At 45.8% G+C, this 24281-nt stretch overlaps 1 protein-coding gene and 1 pseudogene across 3 annotated transcripts in view; both read right to left on the bottom strand.

Annotated features, from left to right (window-relative positions):
- ERGIC1 (endoplasmic reticulum-golgi intermediate compartment 1) overlaps window positions 1-3538 on the bottom strand; it is a 169057-nt gene extending 165519 nt beyond the window's left edge. Inside the window, exon 1 of one of the 3 annotated variants that reach the window (XM_049874331.1) lies at window positions 3363-3538. In XM_049874331.1, the coding sequence (XP_049730288.1) occupies window positions 3363-3382 (20 nt within the window). In that variant the 5' untranslated portion in view covers window positions 3383-3538. The remainder of the gene's footprint in view (window positions 1-3362) is intronic. The other 2 variants (XM_049874330.1, XM_049874329.1) reach the window with 2 other exon arrangements.
- A 17379-nt stretch (window positions 3539-20917) lies between these two features.
- Window positions 20918-21471, bottom strand: LOC126070290 (60S ribosomal protein L12-like; annotated as a pseudogene).
- Window positions 21472-24281: the final 2810 nt, after the last annotated feature.

The following is a 24281-nucleotide window of genomic DNA, read 5'->3' as shown; positions in this document are numbered from 1 at the left end:
ACAGCTAAGGCACTCGGTTGCTAGCTGAAAGGTAGGAGGTTTGAGTCCACCCAGAGGTACCTCGGAAGACAGGCCTGGCAATCTGCTTCAGAAAAATCAGCCATTGAAAACCCTATGGAGCACAGTTCTACTCTGACATACATGGGGTGGCCATGAGTCGGAACTGGTAATGTTCTAGTCGCTAGGGATAGAGCAGTGAATAAAGCATATTAAAATCTTTGCCCTTGGGGAGTTCAGGTTCTAATAGGAGGGAGAGCCAGAATAAGCATATAGTTAAGTGAATTATATAGTATGTTAGGAGGTGATAGGTGTTTAAATGAAATAACACAAATGAAAATAGCAGCCAAAATTTATGGAATGCTTTCTCTCTCTCTAAGTGCTTTACACACTGTCTCATTTAAACCTCATCTTTCATGGGTACTGCTATCAGTGCCACTTCAGAGATGGGGAAAACACATGAAGGTGAGTAAGATGCCTATAAGAAAAAACCAGGTGCTGTCCAGTCGGCTCCAACTCATGGCAATCCCATGTGTGTCAGAGTAGAACCATGCTCTATAGGGTTTTCAGTGGCTGATTTTTTGGAAGTAGATTGCCAGGCCTTTCTTCCAAGGTGCCTCTGGGCGGACTTGAACCTTCAAACTTTCAGTTAGCAGCCAGGTGCATTAACCGCCGCACCACAGGACGAAGAGTACTGACAGGACATTATACACCCCCATCCACACCCTCAGACTTTGTTTTAAGGAGAGTAACACAAGCAGAAAGCCTGGTTTCTCCCTCATCCCAACTGTGGGGCGGGGGAGGGCAATCACAGTATGCTCCTCCTGCCTCCTCACTGTTCTCAAAAGAACTGGCTGGGCTGTGGGACTCTCAGACCTCCCAGAGCTAAGGTTTTGGAGAGAACAGCCTCAAGTTCAAAGCCCAGCTCCACCAATTCACATGCTGTATGACCCTGGGCAAGCAGATTCCTCTCAGCGAAGTCTCCCTTTGTTTTGATTTAAAATGATGATTAAAAACTGCCTCTCATATGTGACGAGGAATGGATGTCTGTCTGTACCCTGCAGTGCTGCACAGCAGTGGATGTTCTGTGTGCAGCTTCAAGCACAGCCCTGCTCCCCTTCTCCCTCTCCTGGAGTTCTGAGAGGACAGGGCCACGTGTCTCCACCTGGACGCCACGGGGCCCTGGCGGAGGGCTGAGCACGAGCAGATACTCAGTACTCATTTGGTGAGTGAACACTGAAGAGAAGGGAGGTATGAGGTGGGGCGGCAGTGCCTTCCTTAGGACCTGAGACCTGAAGCCTTGTAGTTAACAGATCTAAGTACGGGCTTACTGGGCACAGACAGCTAGTCCTCTGAGGTGTCAATGGGCAGCGCTGAATCTTTTCTCACCATTCCGTGGTGATCCCAGGCCCTTGAGGAATTTATTAAAACACCTTATTGAGTGTGAAGGGGGGGTTCCAAAGCATGCACAGGGAACCCCAGGGCAGCCATCTCTCAGAGCTGCGACATGTCCCCTTGAAATATTGATCCCTAACACAGGACCAGCACAGGCTATTGGAAGCCAGGCCCCTCCAAGGCTAAAGTCTAGAACTGGCCCCGCCAGTTTCTTCACTTCACCTTATCTGCACCCCAAGTCTCCAACTCCAGGGGCACCAGGCTGGGAGCTGTGTGTGACCAGGGACCCAGGCCCACCCTTCCCATCCTGCGTCTGTATAACCCAGGGCAGCGTCCTGGAACCTCAACTCCCTCCTCTTAAAATGAAGGGACAGGTGCAGAGCGAAAGGATTAAATGACCAAAAGCAGTGATGTTCTCAGCAAGGTCAAAATCACCAAACCTACTGAATCACATGGGGATGGGGAGGACGGGCAGGAGTCTTTATTTTCAGCTCTTGGAAGAGGAGGCTGTGTGGACCTGGGGAGCTATGTGGCAGCCTCAGCCCTCATTGCCCACATGTTAACAGTTAGTATTGTGACTGCCCCTGAATTCCACAGACAGGGTTCCCAGTCTCAGAGATCCTGGTACCTGCCTCAGGGCTGCTTGCAAGAGCAGGAGGCCGGCATTGCTTGCTCCATGGCATCTGTGTGCTAGAGGCCCAAGGCTGATGTCCTATTAGCAGGCCTAAATCCCACACACTATGGGGTCACTGCCAGTCTAGGGACCTGTCTGTGCCATTGTTTTCCTTGACCTCATTTACTCCTGTAGGGGGAGGGGAGACTCCCCTCCATGAAGCCCTATTTTATTAACATGGAGAAGCCCCTTGTCTATTAACACCCCCACTTCTAAGCTCTAAATCTTGCCAGGCTCTGTGGTAAGTGCTTCCTGTACATGAAACCCTCATGGGTAGGGGCCTTATTTTTAGCCCCAACATGCAGGTGGTGAAACCAAGACACTCAGAGGCCTCAGACACTTTTCCATCTGAGCAGCAGAGGGGAAGTCTGAACCCAAAGGCTCTGCCCCTAATTTCTAGAACATACCGCAGTGGAGGGTTCAGGGATAGAATTCAAATGCAGCTGTTCCCCACACTAAGCCCTTAGGTATACCCACAGTATGGTTGTCTCAGGCCAGGGCATCTCCCAGGGCTTTGTGCCTCAACGGAATATTGGTGGAGACCCCTTCCAGGACAGACTTCTGGGAGGCCTTGCCCAGCACAATGTGGGCTATGAGAGGCTGAACCCCACAAAGGACTCATTGTGGTGACTGCAGAAAGCCAAGGCCAGACCTGGGTCTGCTCCTCTGCAGGGCCCTCCCCACACTCCTGCCCCCCCTCACATGGCACCCCCAGACTCAGACCACAGGACTAGGCTGGCAGGGGAGAGGCCTCCCTCCAGACAGGCCTCCTGGTCTGCCCAGCCTGGGGGAGCCTCAGGCGCGGGAAACCTAAAACTCTCCAGCTGTTCCCAGTCGGAATGGGCTGCAGCTCCCTGAGGGTCTCTGGGACTCACTGGAAATGCCCTGGACCCAACTGTCAGCTAAGGTCTACTAACCAGGGCTCACTAGAAGGGGAGGAGGGGGGATGGCTGGTTTGCTGCCACCTCAGGAGGAGAGTGAAAACCTGTTTCCCAGTTTGGGGGAAAGGGGATGTGGGTATGCGAGTTGTCCCAGCAGGCTGGGAGGGGGCTGGGCAGAGGAGAGGGGGTGCGGCGGCCTCCGGAGTTAGGTCGGTTCGTCTCCCACTGCAGGAGTAGTGCCTCTGTCACTCTGGCTGGCTTTGTGTGCGGCAGGGGGCTCGCCAGTGGTCCCCGGAGGCATGCACAGAGCGGGGGGTGGGCCTTTTTGCCTGCACGACAGGAGGGGCCCGCGACGTGCCAGGGTACCCCCTTAGCTGCAGAGGAGGCTTCCCTGTGGCTAGGGTCGCCACACTCACCTTCTGAAGTCAAAGGGCATCGTGCCGCCACAGCCGCTGTCGCTGTTGCCAGGGATGGAGCGCTGCAGGCCAGGCGGGCCGGGCGCCGCGTGGGTCCGAGCCGCTGCCACCGCCTCCTCGGCTGCCCCGCCCCCGCGAGCAGCCCCTCCGCCCGCTGACACTCACCACTCGCCTCCGCCACCGGGAAGTGACGCTCTGAGCAGCCCATTGGGCGCCGCCAGCCTCCCCTGGCCTGCCCCTTCCGCCACCTGATTAAAGGGGCCCTCCGGCAGGGAAGGGCTGGGGCGAGGCTCCCAGAGGGGAGGATGCCTTCCTGAAGATTCATGCATTCGTTCATTTATTCATTCAGCTCCCCTTCTTCTTTCATTTTCTCTCTGTATGACCTGCGGCAAATCCCTTGCCTCCCAGAGTCCCGTTTGGTTTTGTTTTGCGTTTGTACCTGTTTCGTTAAATTGTGAAGATCAAATGAGATGGTCCAGGGATTGGCCTCTTTATTTTTTTTTTTTTAGCCTAAATAATAGTGTGGTCAAGCAAGAGGTCAGGCAACCCTAGATTTGTAAAGTGAACCCAAAGCTTCCCTGCTGTACCTCTCTGGGAAAGTCACTTGGCCTCTCTGAGCCTCCTTTTCCACATCTGCATGAAGAGGATGATGACACCTCCCTCATGGTGCATTTTCCTGGAGATCAAAAGGGGAAATGGTGAGAATGGCACAGCACAGTGCCTGGCACCCAGTAAGGGCTCAAACTCCCAAAGCTATGACGGTTGGCATGGTTACTGTCTCTGTCTGCTTCCATCTCCCACATGTGCTTCATTCCAACAAAGTGTTCACTGGGCACCTACTCTGAGCCAGGTCCAGAATACACTGATTGTCCGAGGCAGACTTGGGTCTGCAGTGTGTCATGGCCCAGGGGGATCTGTTCAATTGCCTGCTTTTCTGAGCCTCAGTTTCCTCCTCTGAAATACAGAGGTGATCAGCAGCTTCCTCTGTGGCTGTCAGGAGGCTTAGCGAGCCAGTGGCTGAGGCAACACAAGATCCATGTTAGGAAAACTCAGAAACTGGTGCCTGTTGAAAAACCCAGGTTTGGAGTGACGGCCGGTACCTGGAGAGATGCCATTCTGGACTTCCCTGGGATTCTGCCAATGGCCACCCTCCCTTTAAGGTTTGGTGACATAAAAAATTGAAAAATCCCAGGGGAGGGAGGTAAGGGCTCATGTTCAAAAAGCAGGGCTATTAGGTAGTTTCCTCCTCTGTGAATATAAAGATATTATACTACCTGTTCCTCTGGGACCATACAGCTAGTGGTGGGAACAGTAAACCAAACTCTTCAGAGCTTGCTCCATGGCCTGACTGGTTGTTTCTCCTTCTCTCTGACCTCCCACATTCCCTTTTCTTTCTTTCATTCACTCATTCACTCATTCACTCACTCAGTGAGTGTTTATCCAGCACTCACTGTGTCCTAGCACTCTTGCGGGAGGGAAGGAAATCTCAGCCTGAACTGAGACCTGAGGGCAGCAGGAAGGATGAAGGGACCTTGGGCAGCCCCTGGGCCCATATGACTATTTGTTGGCCCTGTACAAGAGTGAAGTCATATGGTGGTGGGCCTTTGACCACATGTCGCCCCTCCTCAAAATGTGATCCACAGCCTAGTAGCTTGGACTTCACCAAGCAAATTCTCCGCCACAGGGCAGACGCACTGAATCAGGTGAATCCAAGAGATTCGTTGGCACATTTCCATCTGAGAGGCACTGCTGTAAATGACCTTGTTCTTTGGGGGTGTGATGGACTTTACATTTGCTGTACCTTTAACCCTCTGTACTCTCCTGTCTTCCACTCTGCTGTACGGGCAGAGAATGTCTGTGTCTCTCAACATCCATTTGCCCCTTCTCCAGAGTTAAAAACCAAAACTCTGGAGCCAAACTGCATGGGTTCATGTCTCAGCTTGTCCACTTACTAGCTTATTTCACCTATCTCAGTTACCTCATCTGTAAAAAGGGAGTAATAATACTACATTCCTCATAGGCTTGTTTTAAGGATGAAAGGAAGGGGCCTGCCTGTGGGCATGGCTGAGAAGAGGCTGTCCTGAGGGAAGAACTGTAACCTGAGGGAGTTCCTCAACCTAAATTGTAACCTGTTACTTCCCTAATAAACCCTATAATTTTGAGGATTGTCTGTGAGTTCTGTGTGGCCATTGCAACCAATTATCGAACTTGGCACAGAAATAGAGAGTGCTATGGGAGGGATGGTTGGTGTCAGATTTGGTAAAGATGGCGGAAAGTAGGCATGTCTGACCGCCACCTCATAGGAATCAGCCTTGGGCTGTTGATCTTGATTTCCCCCCCTTTTGAAGTTAGAGGAGGTGGGACACCTGTAGTACAACATTTTTATGGTGGGACTTTGTAAGAGAAAGAACACAGGGACTTGGGAAATGAAACTTTTGAATCTTAAATGGTTACTTTGGTTGTTGTTACCTGCAATGGCAGAAAGTTGTGCTGCAGCTGAGGAGCAAAAGTCAGCCAGATAAACAAGATGATTGATAGGGGGCCAGGGTCTACTGGTTCCACCCAGCCAGAGGCCCAAGGCCATGTGCTTATGAATGGGAAGACAGTCAACGGGTGGAGAAGATAAAACTGGAATATTCTTAAAATGGTTACATGTTTTGGATTACGTGTTTATTTGAATGGGTATGGATATTGAATGCTTCTCCTACCCAGTGTTGTAAGACAGACCTGAACGTATGATAGAAATTAATACTGGATATTATAAATTAGAGAGTGTGTAACGCTACCTTCAGCCAATGCTAGATTGGATATGTTAAAGGGGGAATGAGGATTTGCAGGTTGTTGGTTTGAATCCAGTAGCCTTCAGGTGGAAAACCTGAGCCCCACCCAGAATCCTTCAGAGTCAGGAGATATTCATTTGAAAAGACACGCAGAACCACCCAGAACTGCTGAGAGAAGTGGAGATTTGCATTTGAAGGAAGGACCTGCAGGAAAAAATTTTTTTTTGCATTTTGAGTTTCTAGCAAGCAGTTTGCCTTTGAGTGCAATAAAGCAGGAAGAGCCCATCAGAAAGAACCCCCTTCCAGGACTGGAAGTTAAAGGGCGGCAACTAGTAGACAGTCTGGTATACTCACCTGTGGTGACCGCCTGGATCCACTCCATGGGTGGAAGTGGGAGAGGTGCAGCAATGAAGAGATGGGCTGAGTTTGGATATGTTCCATTGGCACCCGCTGACCTAGCCCATGGGGCTAGGGATGAGAGAGAGAAGGGGCTGGCTGGTCTGAAGTGCTGGGAAGTGTGTATGAACTCCTAAGCCCACAGGGCTGGTACCCATTTGTGACCTAGCTTGAATGGCTAGGGAAGAGCTGACCAGAGCCTGACCTAATGAAGAGAAAGATGTTTGACACTGTGAGCTGGTATAGATTGCTGCAATTTGATGGCTTGCTCTGGAGTGGACTTTGCTTATGGATGTAGATGCTCAAAGTTCCAACTGGAACAAAAGATTCAAGACTAAGGAACATGCTTGTCTCCTCAGTACTGGTTTGATAAGAACCAAATAAACCAAAACACATTGCCGTTGAGTCGATTCTGACTCATAGTGACCCTATAGGACAGAGTAGAACTGCCCCATAGGGTTTCCAAGGAGTGGCTGGTAGATTCAAACTGTGTACCTTTTGGTTAGCACCCACAGCTCTTAACCACTGGCAATTTAAACATTGGCTATCTAAAATGGGGGGAGATAAAGGCATAAAGTAGCTGAGTTACAGGCTATCTTAGACTGGGTTCTCTGGAGAAGCAAAACCAGTAAAGCATATAAATGTGTATATGGAGAGATTTATATAAAGCAAATGGCTCATGTGGTTGTAGAGGCTGGAACATTCCGAATTTATGGGTCAGGCTGGAGGCTTCTCTTAATCCGTATAGCCACAGGGGCTGATGAACCCCAAGATCGGCAGGTCAGACAGCAGGGCTCTTGCTCACAGGCTGCGAAGACCAATGAATCCTAAGATTGGCAGGCAAGACCACAGGTAAGCTGCTAGCTCAAGTCCCAGAAGCTGGAGGTCAGATGAACAGGAGCCAGCTCCAGGATCCAGAGCAAGCAAATGCCCATGAGACTTGCCAGAATGTCCACTTATGCTGGCCACACGCCTAAGGAAACTACCTTTCAACTGATTGGCTATTCACAGCAGACCCCATCATGGAGGTGATCACATTATATCAAATCTCATCATGGAAATGACCACTTCATCACACAACTGCCAAACTACATCATAATTGCCAAATCACTGAGAGTCATGGCCCAGCCAAATTGACACACAACTCTAGAGATCACACTTTTCTCGTGGGTGTGCTTGCACTCAAAATGAGGGAGATAAGGGAAAATCCCCACTGAATAGATTCCTCTTTTCCTGATGGGTCTGTGGAAGAGAGTGTGGGGGAAGATGCTGACAGGATTATATGATTCAGCTATGAGTGCTGGCTGTTAACAGGGGTAACTGTGATAGTAAAAACTGTAACTGTAGAAGCAGTAACTGTGAAAGAGTGGACTAAGGGGGAAGCACTCCTGTACTGGAGCACAGTGGTCGAACCAAAAGTCACTTAAAGGTTTTACCATGCTGATACCTTTGAGGCTCAGAGAAAGGGAATAATCTTCTCTCAGTTAAATTTTATCAGACACCGGAAAGGACAAAGCCGAGATTATTGATAGGGGGCCAGAATCTATTGGTTCCACCCAGCCAGAGGCCAGATCAGGTAGACACATGTAGCAGACCTGAATGGCTGGTACCTGAGTAACCTCACCCTGAAGACTCTTTGCTCTACTGAAGGACTAAGTATTAATGACTGTTTTGGACTGGTAAAGTGATCGGGAGAGGGAATTTATCCACCAAGTTTGAAAGAACCATGGCTAGAAAAGCCAGGGGGTGGTCTGCGGTGCGATGGATCCCTTTTATATTGCCTTTCCCGCCATGGTCTTGAAACTCCCACCGAAGTGATTGGGTAGGACTATGCAAATAAGGTAATTGTGGCCCATCAAGGGGATTGGTCAATTTTGCCACTCTGCTAGGCTTAAAATGAGCCATCCCAGAGGTGGAAAGAGAGGATCTCACCTCCACAAAAGAAGAACCAGGAGTAGAGTGCATCCTTTAGACCCAGGATCTCTGTCTGAGAAACTCCTAGAACCAGACGACAGAGAGAGAATTGTAACACTGAAGACAGGGAGAAGCAGCAGCAGAACTAGGGGACCAACCCAAGATGGAGAATGCAGAGTACTTTGGGCAGGAGGCTTTCTGGCAGAGTGGGGGGCACCTCTGGGCACATGGTGGAGCTAGGTTTATCATCCCACAGAGCTAGAGCTGAGTGTCTTGTGGCCAAGGCTTACTGGCAGAGTGGGGTGCCTTGTGGTGCTTATCGGCAAAGCTAAAAGAGCTTTGTAACACTTTCCTCAGCAGGACAGAGGCTGAGCGGCCAGCGAGAGGCCTGCCTGTGAGCACAGCAGAGAATAAGCTGTCCTGAATTGTAACCTGTTACTTCCCTAATAAACCCCGTAACTGTGAGTACTGTCTGTAAGTTCTGTGTGGCCATTGCAATGAATTATCGAACTCAGCAGAGAAATAGAGAGTACTATGGGAGGGACAGTTGGTGTCAGAATTGGTAAAGATGGCAGAGAGAGGAGGCATGTCTGACCTCTGCCTCATAGGAATCAGCCTTGGCCTGTTGATCTTAATTCTCCTTCCCCCATGTGAAGTCAGAGGAGGTCAGATGCTTTGCACGCCATTTTCACATTCTCCAAGGAAGAGTGGGCATCTGTTGGCTCACCATTGTATCCCAACATGCCACATGGTGAGGGCTCAGTAACTATGTGTTGAAGGCTAAATGAAGGCTTCACAGCTAGGTGGGCCTTCCCACAGAACAGAGAGTATGGGGTGTGGGGGAAGGGGGCTAGGAACACGTCAACAAGGGTCTGTGTGGGATCTGTTGAGGTCTGTAAGCAGGCCTAGCTGGCAGTTGCAGATGGTGCATCCACCCAGGAGATAGTGGGAGATGGAGCTAAGGAAATCAGATTGTGTGCTACAGTACGTGGGAAGGCTCTGAAAATCTTTGAGCAGGGAAGTGACTTAATACAAATTGAGTTTTAGGATTATTAATCTTGTGGGACCCTGTGATGACCAGCTTCCAAAATGGCACTCATTGAGCCTCACCTAATGCCCTTGTGTAATCACCTCCCACAATGAACAGGGCTGACCTGTGTGTGTAACCAACAGGATGTTGTAGAAATGACAGTGTACAACTTCTGAGGCCAGGTCATAGAAGACATTGTGGCTTCTGCTGTAGACTCTCTTGAGTTACTCATTCTAGAGGAAGCCAGCTGCCTTGTTGTAAAGACACTCAAGCGGCATTATAGAGAGGTCCATGTGGTAAGGAACTGAGGGTTCCCACCAAGAGCCATGTGAGTGAGCCACAAAGCTGTGGTGAAACCCATGTGAAATTGTGCACTACAGATTAGTAAGTAAACACAAGTAAACCCATACATACCGTGCTTAGTGTAAACCTGTGCATAACTTGCTTACTGGTTAATTTCCCCCTGTTTGAGATGACTGCAGCCCTGGCCAACAGATTGACTGCAACGTCATGAGAGACCTGAGCCAAGGGCATCTAGCTAAGGTGTGCCTGGGTTCCTGTGAGTTGTTAAATGTTTGTTATTTTGAGCCACTAAGTTTGGGGAAGATTTATTATGTACCAATAAATAACTAATACTTTATGCTAAAATTAAGTAACATGTATAGTGTCTGGCACATGTTGTTGTGTGCTGTCGAGTTGATTTCTGACTCATAGCGATCCTGTAGGACAGAGTACAACTGCTCCATAGGTTTTTTAGGCTATAATTTCTTGTTTTTGGCACATAGTAGGTATTTAACCAATCTTTACTGATTGAGGACCCCTGTTTAACAGAGAAGGAATCTAACCTTTTGGAAACAGATAGGACTAAAATAAGAAGTCTAAGTTGGTGTGAATATTCTGGGCGGCACATTTTCATGTACTTAAATAAAGGGTCGCTTACGAGTCGAAATCGACTCGACGGCATTGGGTTTGGGTTTTGCTAAGTCACTACTAAAGCCACCAAAAACCACATTCTTCTTGGGTCGGTATCATACTTGTCTTGATGGTCCTGTTCCTTGGATGGGTCATCCAAACAAAAGGCCTTCCCCAGGTGTGCATAATGGCCTTCTTCAATGAAAAATGTCAAGGAGAGATTACCAAAGCATGGCAGTATCTGATTTCTAGTATGGCTCCATCTAGTAACCATAGTTACAGTCTAGGCTGGGGTTGTTATCCTGGGTCAGTGAACCCTCGTGAGCTCCATGAGTAGAATCCAAACGCTACATGAACTTGTTGTAGCTGCTATGTGCCACTGAGTCAGCTCTGACTCATAGCGACCTTATGTACAACAGAAAAAAACACTGCCCCTGTGCCATCCTCACAATCTTTGCTATACTTGAGCCCAATGGTGTCAATCCATCTTGTTGAGGGTCTTCCTCTTATTCACTGACCCTCCACTTTACCACGCTTGAATGGTATCCTTCTCCAGGGACTGGTCCCTCCTGAGAACATGTCAAAAGTATGTGAGACATAGTCTCGCCACCCTCACTTCTAAGGGGCGTTCTGGCTGTACTTCTTCCAAGACATAGTCATTTGTTCTTCTGACAGTCCATGGCATATTCACTATACTTTGCCAACACCATAATTCAAAGGCATCAATTCTTCTTTGGTATCCCTTATTCATTGTCCAGCATTCGCAGGCATATGAGGTGATTGGAAATACCATGGCTTGTGTCAGGTGCACGTTAGTCCTCAAAGTGGCATCTTTGCTTTTCAACGCTTTAAAGAGGTCTTTTGCAACAGATTTGCCCAATGCAATACATAGTCTGGTTTCATGACTGCTGCTTCCATGGGCATTGATTGTGGATCCAAGTAAAATGAAATCCTTGACAACTTTGATCTTTCCTCCATTTATTTTTTTTCAGATTATTGGCTCGGCATACGGATTGAGTAAGTGTGTTGAAAGGATACAACACTGACACACACCTTTCCTGACTTTAAACCACACAGTATCCACTCGTCCTGTTCAAACAACTAACTCTTGGTCTACATACAGGTTCCTCATGAGCACGATTAAGTGTTCTGGAATTCCCATTCTTTGCTGTGCTATCCATAATTTATGATCCACGCAGTTGAATCCCTTTCCATACTCAATAAAACACAGGTAGACATCTTTCTGGCATTCTCTGCTTTCAGCCAGGTTCTATCTGATCTGACATCAGCAAAGATATCCTTCATTCCACATCCTCTTCTGAATCTGACTTGAACTTCTGGCAGTTCTGTATGGATGCATGCTAAAACCACTTTTGAATGATCTTCAGCAAATTTTTACTTGTGTGTGATACTGCTAGCCAAGGCACTAAGGAGCAGCTTAGCCCAAAGCTTTAAGTGATAGCACTGGGTGTGGCTCAATTGGGAGCAGCTCAAACCAAGTGAAACCTGCCCCCTCCTATTCATTGTCCTCAAAGCACTGAGTATGGCTCAAGCCAGTCAAACCCAGTTTACTAGACTACATGCCAAAAAAAAAAGCAATTTTTCTTATGGTGCCATGATAACCTACATAGCCCATAATGTTTGTATGTACTTGCTTGTGAGAGATGGTATAAAAGGTTCTGCCTCCTTTTGTTTGAGGAGAATGATTTGAGGTATACACCTCCTTGCTTCTTGACTGCACGCTTACGATAAACGCTCTTCCTGCCTTCTCACCTCGGTGTGTCTTTATTGATGAGAAGCTGCACAAAGCAGTACCTGCTTTGGGTAACAATATTAATGATACTGTTCAATAATTCCCACATTCTGTTGGATGACCTTTCTTTGAAACGGCACAAATATGGATTTCTTCCAGTTGGTTGGCCAGGTAGCTGTCTTCCAAATTTCTTGACATAGACGAGTGAGCACCTCCAGAGCTGCATCTGTTTATTGAAACATTTCAATTTTTGGTATTCTGTCAATTCCTGGAGGCTTGCGTTTCACCACGCCCTTTAGTGCAGCTTGGACTTCTTCCTTCAGTACTGTCAGTTCTTGATCATATGCTACCTCCTGAAATGGCTGAACATCAACCAATTCTTTTCGGTACAGTGACTGTGTGTAAGCCCGCCAACTTCTTTTGATGTTTCCTGTGTCCTTCAATATTTTCCGGATAAAATCCTTCAACGTTGCAAGTCAAGCCTTGAATTTTTTCTTCAGTTCTTTCAGCCTGAGAAATGCTGAGCATATTCTTCCCTTTTGGTTTTCTAACTCCAGGTCTTTGTGCTTTTCATTATTATACTTTGCTTTGTCTTCTCGATCCACCCTTTGAAATCTTCTGTTCAGCTCTTTTACTTTGTCATTTCTTCCATTCTTGTTCAAGCTGTGCTGACTTTTACTGTGTGTTATCTTTCCCTTCACCAAAGTTAACACTTGGTTACTATCTACTTAGAAAAATCTGCAGATATTTTGTATCACATTATGTTATTGCAGATATATTGAAATATTGTTTATGATCATCACAGTTTTGAAATTAGAGTAGTTACTAAACCAGACACCAGATCTTATTATTTAATATGCTAATAAAGAAACACTTTTATTATTATATTATGGATTTGTTTTTCAACAACTGTATTTTATTTTAATCTCTTTCCCTTGTAATCCTATTTTTTTTTTTTTTTAACATTTTATTATGCTTTAGGTAGGCTGTAATCTTTATGGAAGCAGATTGCCAGGTCTTCTCTCCTGAGTAGCAGCTGGTGGGTTCAAACCGTCAACCTTTTGGTTAGTTCCCCTTGTCTGGCACATAAAAAAAAAAAAAAAAAATTTTTTTTGATGCTAATTAAATGCTTGCCAAATGAATGAATCAATACACAAATAAATGTTCTATAACATATTAACATATTAATATCACATGAAAGTAAAATTTTGCTGCAGAAAATGAAACAGGCTGCTCAGCCATACCTTGAACAGCACCTGAGCCAATTTTTCCCTTCTTCTTTCTTCTTTCTCTTCTTTCCCTCCCCTAGCCCATCCCTGCCTCCAAGCAAGATCCTGATGTTAGCTCCCCAAATGGTTAAGTGTGAACCAATGTTTCATCTAAGACTGTGGAAAACAAGTGATATTGATCTAAGCCTGTCAAATTGGACAAAGGATTACACCAGCCACCCCCTGAGCAGATGGGATAATGGCAGGAAAAGATCAACATATGTGAGATATGACCACTGAAACCAAATAGAAGAAGGAGAATGCACATTCCACAAGTCCCTAAAACTTATGGCCCCTTTTCCCTTAAAAACCGGAGCTGACCTGTAGTTGGAGAGACAGACGACTTTAGGAGGATATCATTCCCCTCTGTCTCCGTATACCGGTATATCTAATAAAGTTTTTGCTACCCACCTCACCCCTATCTCAAGAATTGGTGTTTGCAGCAGGTGGCTCTAACTCGTGAAATTGCAGTAATAATAACTCAGAAATGACTGTAGCATACATCCACAGAGAACTGCTAGAAGTTCAAGTCAGATCCAGAAGAGGATGTGGAATGAAGGATATCTTTGCCGATGTCAAATGGATTCTACCTGAAAGCAGAAAATGTCAGAAAGATGTATACCTGCGTTTTATTGACTATGCAAATTATGGATAACATTGCAAAGAATGAGAATTCCAGAACACTTAATTGAGAAACCTGTATGTAGACCAAGAGTTAGTTGTTTGAAAAGGACAAGTGGATACTGTGTGGTTTAAAGTCAGGAAAAGCGTCCGTCAGTGTTATATCCTTTTACCATACCTATTTAATCTGTATGCTGAGCAAATAATCTGAGAAACTGGACTATAGGAAGAAAAATGCATCATCAGGATTGGAGGAAGACTCATTAATGACCTTCGACATGCACATGACACAACCTTGCTTGATGAAAATGAAGAGGACTTAAAGCACTTACCGATGAAGATCAAAGACCACAGCCTTCAGTATGGATTACGCTTCAGCATAAGGAAAACAAAAATCCTCACAACTGAGCCAATAAGCAACATCAAGATAAACAGAGAAAAGATTGAAGTTGTCAAGGATTTCATTTTACTTGGATCCACAATCAACACCCATGGAATTAGCAGTCAGGAAATCAGATGATTCCATTGGGCAAATCTGCTGCAAAAGACCTCTTTAAAGTGTTGAAAAGCAAAGATATCACTTTGAGGACTGTCATGGATTGAGTTATGTTGCCCCAAAAACATGTGTATCAGTTTGGTTGGGCCATGATTCCCGGTATTGTGTGATTTTCCTGTGTGTTGTAAATTCTGCCTCTATGATTTAATGAGGGAGGATGAGCAGTGGTTGTATTAGTGACGCAGGACTCAGTCTACAAGATTGGATTGTGTCTTGAGGCAATCTCTCGAGATATGAAAGAGAGAAGCGAGCAGAGAAACGGGGGAACCTCTTACCACCAAGAAAGCAGTGCCAGGAGCACAGAGCATCCTTTGGGCCCAGCGTCCCTGAGCAAGGACGCTCATAATCTGGGAAGATTGATAAGAAGGCTGACAGAGAGAGAAAGCCTTTCCCTGGAGTTGATACCCTGAATTCAGACTTCTAGCCACTTTACTGTGAGGAAATAAATGTCTCTCTGTTAAAGCCATCTGCTTGTAGTATTTCTGTTACAGCAGCACTAGATAACTAAGACAGAATAGTTATCTAGTTTGGAGTGGGGTGCTGCTCTAACAGATATCTAAAATGTGGAAGTAGTTTTGAAACTGTGAATGGTTAGAGAACCAGCAGCAGCAGAGAGTCTGTAGTGGCAGAGAAGCAGCAGTAGCAGAGAACCAACAGCAGCAGAACCAGGAGACCAGCACGAGACAGCATTAGAGCCAGCCCTCAGAGCAAGAAAGATGAGTGCCTGTGTGCAGGAGGCTTTCTGGTAGGATAGGGTGCCTCCAGGCACTTATCGGTGGAGCTACAGAGCTTTGGAACACTTGGCAGATGTGGGTGTGAGGCCTGAGGAGCCTAGAGGCCAAGAAACCAGGAAACAGAAGCTGAAGAGACCAGGAACACAAGAAGCCGAGCTGCCTCAGTCTCAAAAGGAATGGCCGTGACTTCAGAGGTTTCAAAGGAGTTTATAAGGGTGGAATTGCCACTCAGGTGGACAAGGGAGAAGAGTTGCTGTCCCAGTGGGCCTGGAAGGCAGAGTTGGAGCCCAGGGCCGAGGGGCCTCCACTCAGAATCCAGAGAGTGTGGCCAATACCTAGAGTCTGGAGGGTAGGGCCGTCGTGTAAATCGTCTCAGAGAACAAAGAATTATTTTCAAAGCCTTGAAAGCTAATGTAATGTGTTCTGCTGACTTACTTGGTGCCTGTTACCCCTTCTTTTCCTCTCAGTTTCTCCCATTTGTAATGGAAATGTCTAGCTCTGCCTGTTCTGCCATTGTGCCTTTGGAAGCAGATAACTTGTATTCTGGATTCCACAGATGAAGAGGAATTTTTGGATTTTAGACTTGGAGTTAAGACTTTTCCTATGATATGGTAGGCTGAATATGTTTTGCACGTTGCAAGGATGTGATTTTGTGGGGGGGGGCCAAAGGGTGGAATGTCATGGATCGAATTATGTCCCCCAAAAATGTGTGTATCAGTTTGGCTGGGCCATGATTCCTGGCATTTGTGATTTTCCTATATGTTGTAAATTCTGCCTCTATGATGTTAACGAGGGAGGATGAGCAGCAGCTGTCTTAGTGAGGCAGGACTCAATCTACAAGACTGGACTGTGTCTTGAGGTAATCTCTTGAGATATAAAAGAGAGAAGCGAGCAGAGAGACGGGGGACCTCATACCACCAAGAAAGCAGTGCCAGGAGCAGAGCGTGTCCTTTGGACCTGGGGTCCCTGTGCAAGGAAGCTCATAGTCCAGGGGAAGATTGATGAGAAGGTTGACAGAGAAAGAAAGCCTTCTCCTGGAGTTGACACCCTGAATTTGGACTTTTAGCCTACTTTACTGTGAGAAAATAAACTTCTCCTTGTTAAAGCTATCCACTTGTGGTATTTCTGTTATAGAAGCACAAGATAAATAAGACAAGGACTGAGGTGTGCCTGACTCAAGCCATGATCTTTTCAGTTGCCTCATATGCATGCTAAAGCTGGACAATGAATAAAGAAGACTAAAAAGAATTGATGCCTTTAAATTATGGCGTTGGAGAGGTATATTGAATATACCATGGGCTGCCAGAAGAATGAACAAATCTGTCTTGGAAGTACAACCAGAATTCTCCTTAGAAGCAAGGATGGCGAGACTGTCTCACATACTTTGAACATGTTATTGAAACCCCGCTCCACCACAGCTTCCCCCACCATTCTTCCTTTGTCATCCTTGCAACCTGTGGTCTCTAGCCAGGGTTTGTATTTGGCGCCAGATCTTTGTGCATGCCTGGGCCAGGATCTTGGCATGTGCGCAGATCTGGAGAATTGTGTCCTTACCTGACCCTGGACCCGAGCATCTCTGGAGGGGAAGATATTCTCTGGGACACAGCACTACCCACCCGAACCCCTTTGCAAAGTGAGAGGTCCCACAACACAGACTTCCTATGAAAAGTGACCCAGCATGACTCAGCACCTGGATCTCCAAATCTGGGCATGGGAGGCCTCGGGGTGTAGGGTTTCAGGCGCCAATCCCTGCCCCCTGGGGACTCAAAGGCATAAAAACTCCCCCATCCCCTCAGGAGTGTGTGGTCTTTTGGCTGCTACGCCCAACGTTGCTCATTGTCTGAGCAGAAAATAAATTACCAGTTTGTTTCCCTTGCAATTGGCATCCATCTTATTTCAGTCAGCTAATAGAACAGGACAAGAACCCATGGAATTCAGTTACATTGTCAGGAGAGATGAGTCCCTGGAGAAGGACATCATGCTTGGTAAAGTAGGGGGTCATTGAAAAAGTAGAATACTCTCAGTAAGATGGATTGACATAGTGACTGCAACAATGGGCTCAAGCATAACAGTAACTGTATGCATGGTGCATGACCAGGCAGTGTTTCATTCTGTTGCACATAGGATCCCTGTGAGTCGGAACCAACTCAATGACACCTAACAACAATAACAATAGCATAGAGTGTTCCCTGAATTCAAATATTCATTTCCCTCCACCCCTTTCTTCCAAACACGTCACTGAAAGTTGTTTTAAGCAAAGGAATGACCGAGTCATATTTGTTTTTCTGTAATGGGAGACTGGTTTGGGTTCCATGGGTGTGGTTGGCTCAGCTGTGGTCTGGATGAAGAGAGATTAAAAAATAAAAATCCTCTGTTGGCTCAGAGAGTGTAATCTCGGCCTCATTCCAGGTAGGCCTCTGAACAAACAACTCTTCTTTCTTGCTTTAATAAAGTTTCCTTACCCCCTGTTGTTGGTGTTGTCATCAGTTTCTGTTGAGTCAATTCTGACTCCTGGCAGCCCCATAGTGTCAGAATAGAACTGTACCCCATAGGGTTTTCATGGCTGTGACATTTCAGAAACAGATTGCAAGCCTGTCTTTCTAGGCACCTTTGTGTGGGTTTGAACTGCCAACCTTTCAGCTAGTCGTCCAGGGCTTACCCATCTGTGCCACCCAGGTGCTCCTTGGAACCTCCTAGAAGACATTCATTCATTCACTCAACCATTGTACATATATTCACTGAATACCTCCTTATGAATGGTACGCTGGATGTAGAAATGAACATGATAGGATCCTGCTTTGAAGTAGGGGAAGAGGTAAGTTAAAGTGTGGTGACATTACAAAACACCAGGAAGAGGGGTACCAGTTTCTTGTGCTGATGCAGTTTTGTGTGGTAAGTGTATAATAATGGCAGCATCAGAGGTTCTGGGACTCCAAAGCAGGGGGCGGGGTGTCCCCTAATTCCACTCATGGAGATGAATTGGTCTGAATTCTTTCACTTGACCGTGACAGAAATAATCTGACGTCAATCAACCTGGATGGAGGAAAAAAAAAGTCCAGAGTTAGATCTGAGTTTTAGGCATAGTTGAATCCAGGCACTTGAATAACTGCACCAGAAATCTGTTTCTTACCATGCCTAAACCCATCTTCCTTCTGGTATCACCTGAAGGCAGGCATTCCACTTAAGCTGGCAAAAATGGTCTCCAGCAGCTTGAGGTTGATGTTTTCCCCCTCAGCAGCAACTCCAGCAGATAAAGATCACTTCTTTCTTGAAATCTCCAGCAAAGGCCTGTGGGCTGGTCCTCAAGGCCCTGGCTTAGATTATAACTCTGAATTGTGGCTCCAGGGGAATACAGTGTGATGATTGCATGGAGCCAATCTTACCCTATGCACACAGACTCATATGCGGCAAGGGTGGTTCCCTAAAGAAAAGTTAGGGCAACATTGCCAAAGGAATAATGGTTTTAGTCTCCCTCCATTGAGCGAGCTCTTTCTTATAGTAGGATGCCAACTAACAAGCATAGAGGGAATGATAGAATTAGAAAATCACCATTTGACAATCATCGTAGTAATTGGTTCAGGCAAGAATCATGAATGATTATTTAAACTAGTGGGTAAAAATCTGATAAGAATAAGGTATGTAAGTAGTCTCAAAACACCTTCCCCACCTATACTGCCCTTAGACCAAGGCACGTGGGCTCTGATCAACCTGCACCTCAGGATATTTTGCTCTTCAGACTGCCTTCTTGGAAATTTTTTAAGTCCCCTTCTGAAGCCTGCATTTGGCTGGGGTCTGCTGTGCCATCCAAGTGAGAGCCCCAGTCCCTGTTTTTTTCCTTTGAGGGCACTTACAGACCTCCTTTCCCTCCCATGCACATGAGATTGATCAGATATTCTAATTCTAGGATTTGTACCAATGGGGCTATGCTGGAGTTGGGCCCCTTCCTATTCCCAGGAGAGTGACCTAGTAAGTGGATGGCTCCTGATAACTGACACATTTCTATTGTAGGATCACATAAGATTGGGCTGCCAGAATAGTCACAGAATGCTGATTTGGGGTGACTTAAATTATAGAGTCCTTGGATAGTGAAAACAGTTAAGGCTCTCGGCTGCTAGCTGAAAGGGTTGAGGTTTGAGTCCACCCAGAGGTACCTCAGAAGAAAGGCATGGTGATCTACTTCTAAAAAATCAGCCATTGAAAATCCTGTGGAGCACAGCTCTACTCTGGCACACACGGGGTCTTCATGTGTTGAAATTGACTCCATGGCAACTGGATTAAAAAAAAAAAATGTTCATGCAGACAGGGTCTCTCAGTGAATATTTGCCTGGGGTTTTGCACACCCTAGCAGTTCACTTCTCCAAAAAATATTTATTAATTAACTTTAAGTGGAGAACACTGGCAGACACCACCATGATCAAATGACAACAATTAAAGTCACCAATAATTGGACATAGCAACATCATGTGCTTTCTGATATGATGCGCTGAGAAGATAAAACACCACTTCTGCAATATTTCTGCCCGAAGGGAAACATAAAACAGCCTGAAAGTGGGGAACATTCTACAAAGTAATTGGCCTGTTATCTTCAAAAGTGTCAATGTCACGAAAGACCAGGAAAGACTGAGTAAAGGAGACTGTCTTAGGCTGGGTTCTTTAGAGAAGCAAAACCAGTAAAGAGTATAAATATAGAGAGAGATTTATACCAAGGAAATGGCTCATGCAGTTGTAGAGGCTGTAACGTCCCAAGTCCATCGGTCAGGCTGGAGGCTTCTCCTGATTCACATAGCCGCAGGGGCTGGTGAACCCAAGATCGGCCAGAGAGCAAGGCTGTTGCTCACAGGCTGCAAAGATCGATGAGTCCCAAGATTGGCAGGCAAGACCACAGGTAAGCTGTTAGCTGAAGTTCCAAGAACCAGAGGTCAGATGAACAGGAGCCATCTGCAGGATCCAGAGCGAACAAAAGCCTATAGGACTTGCCAGGATGTCCACTCATATCTGATGCAGGACACACGCCCAAGGAAACTTCCTATTAATTGATTGAGTACTTACAGCAGATCCCATCATGGGGTGATCACATTATATAAAATCTCGATATGGAAATGATCACAACATTATGCAACTGCCAAACCACTGAGAATCATGACCCAGCCAAGTTGACACACAACCTTAACAATCACAGAGACCAATAAGACGTGACAAATAAATGCAACATATGATCCTGAATTAGATACTGGACCCTTAAGGAACTGGGAAGAAATTTTTATATGTTTCTTTGTCCGGGTATAAAAGATATTACTGGAACCATCCGTGAAATTGAGTGGGATCCATGAATTTGATGGTAGTATTGTATCAATAAATGGAGAAAAATTGAAGTCAATTTCATTCTACTTGGATCAACAGTCAACATCCATGGAAGCAACTGTCAAGAAATCAAACGTCATATTACACTAGGCAAATCTGCTGAAAAAGACTTCTTTAAAGTTTTAAAAAGCAAAGATGTCAGTTTGACGTCTAAGGTGCGTCTGACCCAAGCCATAGTCTTTTGTTTTTATTAAATGATCCCCTTATTAAAATATTTTCTTTAGTAGTTCTTAGTTAGCTGGGCATTCCACCGCACCACTGTTGATGTCGTCTATGATGTCATGAGGGTGGCGGCCATCAATATTGCCGCCCACAGGCTAGGCAGTCCCCAGGTTCTCTTTAATAGTTCCGGAGAGTTCTCTGACTAAAGATCCATGTTGCATCTGATGGGCAATGCTGATAACCTCATCAAAAGTGATATTTCCACTCTGCTTAATGTTTTTCTGCTTCTTTCTGTTTCTGGGTGGCTCCTTGAAGGCTTTGATGATCAGGGCAGAGGCAGAGGGCACCACCTCAGTCTGGGCCTGTCTGTTCCAAATGGTTAGTTTCACCATAATCCTTAGTCTTTTCCAGTCACTAGTTTCCTTGGCAATGTCATCAACAACCTTTTTTGGAGACTGACCCAGGAGGCTGATCTTGGGGCCAGAGCAGATGTGGCACAGATTTCCCCATTGGTGCACTTTAGGTACACAACTTTGATCTTGCTGGGGTCAAACTTGGATGGCATGGCAGAGGCAGCTGGTGCTGGATGAACCCACATGAGGAATGACAGAAGAAAGTTGCACCTAGGCCTCCTCCAAACCAAAGGCCGAGATCCAAGCCATGGTCTTTTCAATTGCCTTATATGTCTGCAAAAGTTGAATAATAAAAGATAGGAAAAGAATCCATGCATTCAAACTATGGTGATTGTGAAGAACATTGAACATACCATGGGCTGCCAAAAGAGTAAACAAATCAATCTTAAAAGCAATGCAACCAGAAGTTTCTTAGAAATAAGATGGTGAGACTTCGACTTACTTACTTCGGACACATCATCAGGAAAGACAAATTGCTGGAAAAGGGCATCATATTTTGTAAAGTAGATGGCCAACGAAAATGAGGGAAACCCTCAATGAGACTGACTAACATAGTAGCTACAAGAATGGACTCAAACATACCAATAATCATGAAGATGGTGCAGGATGGTTCATTCTGTTATAAGTAAGGGAGCCATGAGTCAGAGCCGACTCAATAGCACTTAACAACGACAATTGTTAATTTCCTATTCGGGCAAGCATACCATGGCTTTGTAAGAGAAGGCCCTTTTTGTAGGAAATACACAATGATGTGTTTATGGGTAAAGGGGTATCATGTCTGCAAATATGATAAGGCAGATGTGATAAAATATTAACATTTGGGGAACCTGGGTAAGGACCCTGGTGGCACAGTGGTTAAGAGCTCAGGCTGCTAACCAAAAGGCTGGCGCTTCAAATCCACCGTCTGCTTCTTAGAAACAACATGGAGTATTTCTGCCCTGTCCTAGAAGTTGAAACCAACTCGACTGCAACGGATTTTGTTTTTTTGTTTTTCTTCTTCCTTGTTTGCTGTCTTCAAGTTTCCTTCTTGGAAACTTGTTGGCTTCGATGGTGTGACATTCTTTTCTTTCTTTCCTTTTTTCCCATTAGCATAATTCTTGTGTGTGTGTGCATGTAAATTAGGTGAAAGTTTATAGAGCAAATTAGTTTCTCATGAAACAGTTAATACATAAATTGTTTTGTGACATTGGTTGCCAACCCTGTGATGTGTCAACACTCTCACCTAGATTCCCTGTTTCCATTTGTCCAGTTTTCCTGTCCTTTGCTGCCTTCTCGTCTTTGATTTTGCACTAATCTTGTACGCATAATTGATCTATAAACCACATCCCTCATGTATGTTATTGTTGGCCCCATAGGCCTTGTCTAATCTTTGGCTGAAGGGTGAACCTCAGAAGTGACTTCAGTACTGAGTTAAAAAGGTGTCCAGGGGCTATACTTTTGGGGTTTCTCCAGTCTTTGTCAGACCAGCCTGATCTTTTTGTGTGTGTGAATTTGAGTTTTGTTCTACATTTTTCTCTCTCAGTGATCCCTGCCAGAGCAGTTGGTGGTGGTAGCTGAGCACCATATAATTGTTCTGGGCTCAGTCTGGTAGAGGCTGTGGTAATGGTGGTCCAAGAGTCCTTTGTACTCATCTTTTTTGGTCTTTTTCATCCTCCTTTGCTCCAGCTGGAATGGGGTCAGTAGATATATCTTAGATGGACACTTGTAGGCTTTTAAGACCCCAGGCACTACTCACCATATTCAGACGTAGAACATTTTCTTTATAGGCTATGTTTATTGTTGCTGGGTAGAAACCCCAGATTCTGCTTGGCGCGACTTATTACAGCCAATAAACAAGAGGCCAATGTGGGAGAGAAGAAAGGTGCCTTTATTTCATCTTTCAAGGAAAGGAGTAATTGGGGATGTTGCCTCCAAGACTGTGTGCAGGCTGCTTGCGGAGGCGGGCTTTTATAGAGGCCAGACAAGGAAATGTACATTCATCATGAATATTCAGGATTGACCTTCACAAGGCTCTCAGGGCTTGGGGATGACTGCATTTTCTCCAGACAAGTATTCGGTCTCCCAGGATGGAAGAAGAGGTAGGATTTTTTTTTTTCATTAGCGTGTTGTCTCCACCCAGAGGTGGGGTGCTTACACATATTTCGCATTTAATGAGTTAATAGGTCACTTGAAGTGTTAAGATGGTGTGGAAAACCTGCTAAAACTGGTAGAGGCCCGCTATGGTTGTTTTGTGGTTATCTTGTCAAGGACAATTTCGGAAGAACGTGTGGCCTATTCTGCTCTGTGTAGGATAAACCAGAGCAGGTGTCTCTTAGAAGGGGTGGGCTCTGAGGCTGCCTGCCTCATTACGCCAGCTGAGCTAAATGTCCCCTGAGACCATGGTCCCAGCCCTCAGCCCAGTAGCTTGGTCTCTCAGCACGTTTAGATGTGTCTGTGAAGCTTCTATGACTTTGCCCTGGTCCAGCTGTGCTGACTTCCCCAGTATTGTGTACTGTCTTTGGGTTTTGTTTTTTTGGGGGGTGAAATATGCAGGAATTCTTTCTAAAAGTCTGAAATGTTTTCCAAACTGAAAAGTAGAAGTAATCAGAGTGAAATGGGCAAGATGCAGACAATGACAATATGGCAGGAGTCTAAAGGGGGCAGCCACCATTTAGCTTTGCCATTTATAAATGTGGATCCTCATTTGTCAGACCTTTTGGTTCTTTCACAAGCCAGAAACCTGCATTTTTATGTGAGCTCCCTGGATTTTTAAATGTTAACAACTAATGTTAAAACGATATATAGCTCAAACCAAAAACCACACATACACACAAAAAGAACATGTCTGCAGTGAATTGGGCATTGGGGCCCTGGTGTGTGACCTCAGGGATACACGTACACTGTTCCAAGTGTCTCTTACTGAGTAGTAGACAAATCACTCTGAAAAATCACTTTATTATTTCTTAGATTTCTGCTGGTCAAGGATTCGGAAAGGCTCAGCCGGATGGTTCTCACTGAAGATCTCTTATGTGGTTGTAGA

The sequence above is a fragment of the Elephas maximus genome, chromosome 2 (genome assembly GCF_024166365.1).
Source record: "Elephas maximus indicus isolate mEleMax1 chromosome 2, mEleMax1 primary haplotype, whole genome shotgun sequence".
In the NCBI taxonomy this organism is placed as follows: domain Eukaryota; kingdom Metazoa; phylum Chordata; class Mammalia; order Proboscidea; family Elephantidae; genus Elephas; species Elephas maximus.
Note: the sequence above shows the minus strand (reverse complement) of the source record. Positions and strands in the feature narration are given on the sequence as shown.